The 7,500-nt window shown below is 46.3% G+C and overlaps 2 protein-coding genes across 2 annotated transcripts in view; both read left to right on the forward strand.

Moving 5' to 3' along the window:
* The window catches only part of vsig10l (V-set and immunoglobulin domain containing 10 like), a 145,631-nt gene that overhangs the window by 107,194 nt on the left and 30,937 nt on the right, over nucleotides 1-7,500 (forward strand). The gene's annotated exons all lie outside the window — the stretch shown is intronic.
* The window catches only part of syt14a (synaptotagmin XIVa), a 25,460-nt gene that overhangs the window by 679 nt on the left and 17,281 nt on the right, over nucleotides 1-7,500 (forward strand). The window contains exon 2 of the mRNA XM_061256472.1: nucleotides 2,879-3,091. Coding sequence (XP_061112456.1) covers nucleotides 2,879-3,091 — 213 coding nt within the window. The remainder of the gene's footprint in view (nucleotides 1-2,878; nucleotides 3,092-7,500) is intronic.

The raw sequence follows: 7,500 nt of genomic DNA on the forward strand, positions 1-7,500 counted from the left end.
CAAGGACCACGCCTCTTTCCTGGAGTCTCACCTCTTTTCTGGGGCCACACCTCTTTTCCAGGGCCACGCCTCTTTCCTGTGGCCCCGCCTCTTTTCCAGGGCCCCGCCTCTTTTCCAGGGCCACGCCTCTTTCCTGTGGCCACGCCTCTTTTCCGGCTGCTGGAGTGTTCCTCCTCTCTCTCTCAGAGCCAAGATGTCCTCCTCCTCCTCCTCCTCCTCCTCCCTGCATGAGATTCACTTCTGCCGCTGTGGCCTGCCTCCTGCTCCTCTCCTCTCCTCCTGAAAGACTCTCTGCGTGTCTGAAGAGCCCCTCTGAGAGAGATGCACACACCAGGGGCTCGAGCTGGCAGAGTGTGACCAACAGAATCCATTTTGCTCTCCCGACATGTCTGGTCCCGGGCGTACCAACAAACCAAACCATAATAAGTTTTACGGAGAATTAAAGGGATAGTTTATTTTTTTGTACATATAACATTGACAGACAGGCTGCCATGCAAGGTACCAACCAGCTCGTCAGGAGCATTTGGGGGTTAGGTGTCTTGCTCGGGGACTCTTCGACACGCCCAGGGCAGGGGTTTGAAACGGGCAACCCTCCGACTGCCAGACAACCGTTCTTACTGCACCTCCTGAGCTAATATTTCATTCAGTGTCAATATGACAGATCATCAGACTGTGTAATCATGATATTGTGTCAATTCTACACCTTGTATATTTACCAAAAAATGCAATCGCTGCTTCTGCCAACATTGGTTTCTGGGATTTCTCTGCTCTGTTATTTACATGTCATGTTTCACTGACTGCAGTTAGGAAAGAGGCACTGGATTCTCACGAATTTCTTGAAAATTAATTCAGTGTGATGGCCTGGACATTCATTGTGTGAAATCACTTTTATCTTTTTATCTAACTGATGAATGTATCAGATGAGAACAGCATGAAGAGCATTGATACATCAATCTCTCTGTCGTTCTCTCTCTCTCTTTCTCTTAATTTGTCCTCTCTCTTCATCAATCTTACTTCCTTAGCCTCTCTATCTATCCATCTATCTATCTAAAGCATCTATCTGTCAGCCTCTCTGTCTGTCTGCCTCTCTGTCTCCTTCTCTCTCAATTAGGGTGAGGAACAAACTCACTCTAATCACTCACTCAACTCGCTGGAACAACACAGGGCTGTCGAAATGTGGAGAGAAAGTGTTCTGTGAGAGGTTCTAAGGCTCCCTCACCTCCCCAGACAGTTTGAGCAGACAGTGCCTTCAGCCAATCACAGCCCTTTGAAGAGCGGGTTTCTTTGGAATGTTTTTTTTTTTTCCCCTCTGAATTCAGTGTCAGTGTTCTAGAACCTCTTTACTTTCAGTCTCCAGCAGTGCTTGTTACATCAGCATTAGAATGTTCATTTCAGAACTTTCTCATCACGCATTTGTGACCTCACACCTTGAAGCGGGGGTGTCAAACTGAATTCCCAGGGGGCCGCAGGGTGCTGGTTTCCTTTCAGTCAGCTGCCAATGTAGGCCTTGATGACAAGGTGTTTCGATTCTTCAACCACGGGTGCTCAGAACAACCCAAAAACCAGTAGACACTGCGGCCCTCCAGGACTAGAGTTCGACACATGTGCCTTAAAGGGTTAAGGAGGGTGAGTTTTCTGTCCTTACCCCCACTGTCCATCTGGGCCAACTCAAGTTCCTCTCCCTGACTGAGCCCTGCCCCACAACAATGCTCAAGAAGCACCAAACAGCCAGTGTTAGTCACTCTGTACGGCACCAACACAGCTAGCTTTCTCTGTGGGATTTGGTGAGAGACAGATACAGTAGCTCAGAGCTGCAGACTGAAGGGGAGGTGTGGAGTGGTATCTCTCTGTGCTCAGCTCTCTGCGTTCAACAGTGTTCTGCCCACACCTCTCCACTACAATCAGGGGCTCTGTTCCATGCAATCGCTCTGCTGCCCCCTGGTGGTGCAAAATCACAACTGCAATATACAGAGCATTCCACATTTTATTGTCCAGCTTTTTCCTTTTCTGTCTCAGGTTTCACAGACTGATTTTGGCATGCAGGTCACGGGCCCTGCTCCCTGTGACAGTTATAATGTTGCGTTTGCATACTGTCTTTGAGACTCTTCATTCCTGTCAGATTCATGCTAATAATTGGCTCCCCCGACTTTAACCAGGCTCTGTACTCTTAATACTGCATCTACAGTTCTCGTTAATGTTCATTTCTGGTCAAAAAACTGACTGGTGGATAAACATAAGTGTGTAATCACCTTTTTAGGGGCGCTGGAATAGCAGGTAAAGTCCAGCAGAGCAGGTAATGTCTGTAGCCACACTACTCAACGTCCTGCAGGCCGCAGTGTCTGCCGGCATTTGCTTCAACCACCCGATTTCACTAATTGGCTTATTATCTGAACCCAGCAGGTAAAATAATCAGTGAAGTCAGGTGGCGTAGTGCACAGTAGGAGCAAATGCCTGCAGAAACTGTGGCCCGCCGGACTTGTCTATTATAGTGCTGCAATAGGGACTACATTTCCCATGATGCCGCATGTGGGTCTTCCTGTGATCCATAGCACATATGCACAGTGGGAAGAGCAGGTGCATTGCTATAGCAGATGAGATGTTAGTTGGGGGAGGTGGGTGGAGCTGTCGGTGATTAGTAGGAACTCCAGGCGTATAGTAACTGTAGGTGAATAGTAGGAACTCCAGGTGTATAGTAACTGTTGGTGATTAGTAGGAACTCCAGGTGTATAGTAACTGTAGGTGAATAGTTGGAACCCCAGGCGTATAGTAACTGTTGGTGAATAGTAGGAACACCAGGCGTATAGTAACTGTCGGTGAATAGTAGGTCCACCAGGCGTGTCCCAGCTCTGACCCAGTCCTGCCCCCGTCTCTCCCGCAGAGAAGAGCTTCCCGGAGGGCGACCTGCAGGGCTCCTCCTCGGACAGCGAGGATGAGGTGATGGGGAAGTACCAGGAGGCGGTGTCGCGGTCGCAGGGCCTGCGGGGGGGGGACCCGCGGCTCCACCGCGGCTTCGGCTGGGAGACCCGGCACAAGTACAGCCCCCTGTCTGCGGAGTACGACGGGTACAGCAGCGAGGTCTCCACGGAGGAGGGTGAGAGCCAGATACACGCCTCGAGGGCTCATTTTACTCTCTGTGTGTTCATTTTACTCTCCTAGTGTTCATTCTACTCTCTCTGTGTTCATCTTACTCTCCTAGTGTTCATTTTACTCTCCTAGTGTTCATTTTAATCTCTCAGAGTGTTAATTTTACTCTCTCCTAGTGTTCATTTTACTCTCTGTGTTCATTTCACTCTCTGTGTTCATTTCACTCTCCTAGTGTTCATTTTGCTCTCTGAGTGTTTATTTTACTCTGACAGAGTGTCCATTTTACTCTCTCTGAGTGTCCATTTTACTCTCTCTGAGTGTCCATTTTACTCTCTCCTAGTGTTCATTTTGCTCTCTCAGAGTGTTCATTTTGCTCTCTCAGAGTGTTTATTTTACTCTTACAGAGTGTCCATTTTACTCTCAGAGTGTTTATTTTACTCTTACAGAGTGTCCATTTTACTCTCAGAGTGTTTATTTTACTCTCACTGAGTGCATGTAGGCGGCATGAATGGTGCAGTGGGTCCTGTTTTCGAATTCGGTCGATGTTTGTACGATTGTATGAATCGATGCTTCATTGCAGCACTGCGCATTCAAAACGGTCTTACCGAAGGAGTAAAGCACTATCCAAATCTATCCATTTAATGCAGCTGTTCCTTTTCTAAAAGTAGATTTTGTGCTGATGAATGTATGCAAAATGGAAAAAGGTTTTTAATGCAAAAGTACAACATTCTATTCAACATTATGGTGACACTTCAATTTAATCTGTAATCTGTACTTTAGTTTCATGTGATAACATGTAAAGAAAGCAAATTTTTAGCGAATGTGCATCTGAAACATGCGTTCAGTTACATTCGATCCCCCCTGACTTCATGTAAACGAATGTTAAGAGTTAAATGGATGAAGTTCCAAAAGTTTGTGCTCCTGATATAACTGTGAGAGGTATAATTCAGGAGCAAAGGTCACCAAAATAAATTGGGAAAATGACAATGACACTAGCAATAACAGATGGGAAAATCCACATAAATGTATACCAATGCAAAAATATATTTATTCACAGCCTGTGCTAGTATAAAAAAGTTAAAAAGAAGATTTGGTTTTACACCCTCATCACAAGTGGCACAAATGATGTTGTCTTTGGAATCCCAGATGGCTCAGGTCTCTCTCACCTTACCGTCTGGGAGAAACACTTCCGGTCGCAGCTGATTGGCCAGGCCAGGGTAGTGCAGCGTTGGCATTGGTCAGATTCTCAGAGGGGCGGTTTGAGGAAGTGTGACATCACTGTTCAGCCCTGTCCCCGTGTCTCATAGCCTATGTTCTTATCACCACTTTCATCTTAGGGCCACCTTCAATGAGCTGGATGTAAATGTAAAAAGTATAAATCAAAAATCGGAGGTACTTCCTAAAACGTGTGTGGGTTCATGCCTTAAAACGCCTTTCAGCAGGTTTATAGCTGATCTATCTGAAGCCGGCCACACACACAGGGCCAAAACAGTGTGCCTAGGGCAGTCAACTGGGGCAGCCGTGTTGAGTGTGCTATAATGCGCTGGTGACCAGCTTGTGTACCCTGTGTATATCAGCACAGTTCCAGGGCAGGGAGGAGCGTTGCTTTTACAGATGGTGGCCAATTTTGTCTGGGTTTTAAAAAAAAGTAGTAAATAGAAAAACAGCAACTAGCCTTGCTTATGGTCTCATAACTGCCACCTCATATTACAGATGGCCGCACTGCAGGGTTGAGTGGCTATAAAAGCACAGTAATTGTACCGTGTTGTAAGATTAGTAGGAGTGTAAGGAGTGCAATTTAAATGATTTGTTCAGTAAAGCACACGTTGCATTGTGCAGGGAATAGAAGGTCAGATGGTTGTCAGCTTCTTGATTTCTGTTGCCGGTTATAAATGTGTGACCATTAGTGCCACCTGTGGGTAGAAAAAGGGTACTACCATGTTTGTGTTGAACATCGAACACAAGATGAATATGTACAAAAATGACGAAGTAAAATATGAACAGTGCTCCTGTATATTATGTCATATTATGTACTGTGTGGTTGAATGGGCAGGGAAGCGAAAAAACAATAATGAGCACAATATCCAGCATACTGCTAGACCAAACTTTAATAACGTTTATCAAATAGATCATTACTTCTAATGAGATGTTAATTTAGCAGCTACTACACAGGGTAATGCGTAAAAAATATTAGTGATATCCTCTAAGCCTCAGTATCAGTGCTGCCTGCAAATCTTACAAAATACATATGAATAAATTACAGCCATAAAAGATTAATCAGGAATAACATGCCAACTGTGTATGGGAAATTTCACACATTAATGTGACTGAATTTACATTTGAATTCTGTGCAACTGCCCTGATTGACATGAGCTTTAGGGCAGACATAAAATCAACAGTTAGGGACCATGAACGATAGGGTGTAATTGTGCGTGAAGGCAAATGTACACAGTAAGCCTGCCATCGTCTTGATTTTATTGCATGCAGTAATTTCGTTTGACCAGGGGGTTAGAACGATCCATTTAGTTGTAGGAATTTTTTTTTGGCAAAGTTGCCTGTGTGCTTCTCCTGTTCCGCCACTAGGTGGAGCCCTCGGTCTTTTTAAATCCCTCCTGCATCAAACCATCTATTCAGAAGTCTGCAGTTATGGTGCCATCATGTGGATTTGAGCATTCATGTTATTGTAATACTATAATCATATTTTTCCCCCTATTCTAACCACTGTACATACACAAGACACAATGCTAAATTGTATTCACCTCTCAAGCGGAGGGGTTCCTCTCCAGTCTTCGAGGCTAGTTCCTGACTAGCCTGCAGGGCAGCCCATAGCCTAGAGGCTTGGGTTCCTGACTGGCCTTGCCCTTGAGCAAGGCCCTTAACCCCACACTGCTCCAGGGGGGGATTGCTTCCTGCTTAGTCTAATCAACAGTAAGTCACTTTGGATAAAAGCGTCAGCTGAATAACTGTAATGTTATTCTTATATAAACAATCGCTGCCATATTGTGCCTTCGGGGTAAAGGGAATGTATATACTTTGTATCCCTGTGTTCTGGATCTGGACTTGGATCAGAGCATCTGCTAAATGCTTTGTAATGTAATGTAATGTATATGTGTGTGTGTGTGCGTGTGTGTGTGTGTGTGTGTGTGTGTGTGTGTCACGCCTCGGTGTGGTTTTGGCTCACAGACTGCGGGGCGGTCGTATCGTGCGAAGCCCCAGTGCAGACACTGGGGACGTGTTCCTCATTACTGGGAACGCTGGGAGCTGCTTAACGTGGCTTTGAACTGACGTCTGGAGCAGCGAGGACAATGACTGTAGCCTCGCGGTTAAGGTGCATGACTGGGCCCTGTAGCGTAGTGGTTAAGGTGCATGACCGGGACACACAAGGTCGGTGGTTCTAATCCCAGTGTAGCCACAATAAGATCCGCACAGCCGTTTGGGCCCTTGAGCAAGGCCCTTAACCCTGCATTGCTCCAGGGGAGGATTGTCTCCTGCTTAGTCTAATCAACTGTACGTCGCTCTGGATAAAAAGTGTCAGCCAAATGACGCGTAATGTGATTCTCGATTTCGCCGTCGATTTCCGTCGTTTCTTCTCTCCCGATGGGAGGAGCGAGGAGCAGGGAAAAGAGCGAGGGAAAGGAGAAAGAGGAGAAAAATAAGGGGTTGGATGCGAGCCCAAGGCCTCTGAGCCCCAGAGCTGTTTCTGTACGGCGTGTAGGCCAGCCTCTTCCGTGTCATGCCTATTTGCGTTTTCAATTCCACCCTTTTCTCTTCATTTCTTTTTAAAGGCGGGTGATTCCAGCGCCATTATCCTCAGATTGTGTTTGTGCGTTTCTTTTCCCCTCCTTCCCGTGGAGGCAGGCTCTGAAGCGGAGGAACGCCACCTCCTTTTCGGCTCATCGCTCATGCAGAGGTTGATTCTCTTTGTTGTCAGAGGGATCTGAGCCTCGTCAAGAACCCCCCCCAGCACAACCCCAACCCCCCCCCCCCCCCTCCGCCCTCTCCAAAGTCATTTATTCTCCCGTTTGGCTTCGGGAGTGCGCACCTTCAGACGAATTTAGTTTAGCTCAAACTAAATTTCATACTGTACGCCGCCATTTTGAGAAGCACTGTTTGCGCCGGAAAGCAGTGCTCGGAGGTGCCAAGATTGCAATGATTATATAATCGGTTTTTAGACTGATGTCATTGTTTGACATCGTAAGCGTCAATAAATGTGTCTGTTTTACCGACAACCCCCACCCCCCCCCCCCGCCCCCGCTCTGATTTTGATAAAATAACAGCATCACAGACATTAATAACTGACCTGTATTGCTAACCATTTACCCCCTTCAAGTGTAGGTTTTTTGTAATTGGAATGTTCTTCAAAATTGCTGTTCTAGAACTCCACGGCTTTCAATCGCCAGCAGTGATTGTGACATC

The sequence above is a fragment of the Conger conger genome, chromosome 1 (assembly GCF_963514075.1).
Source record: "Conger conger chromosome 1, fConCon1.1, whole genome shotgun sequence".
Lineage (NCBI taxonomy): Eukaryota > Metazoa > Chordata > Actinopteri > Anguilliformes > Congridae > Conger > Conger conger.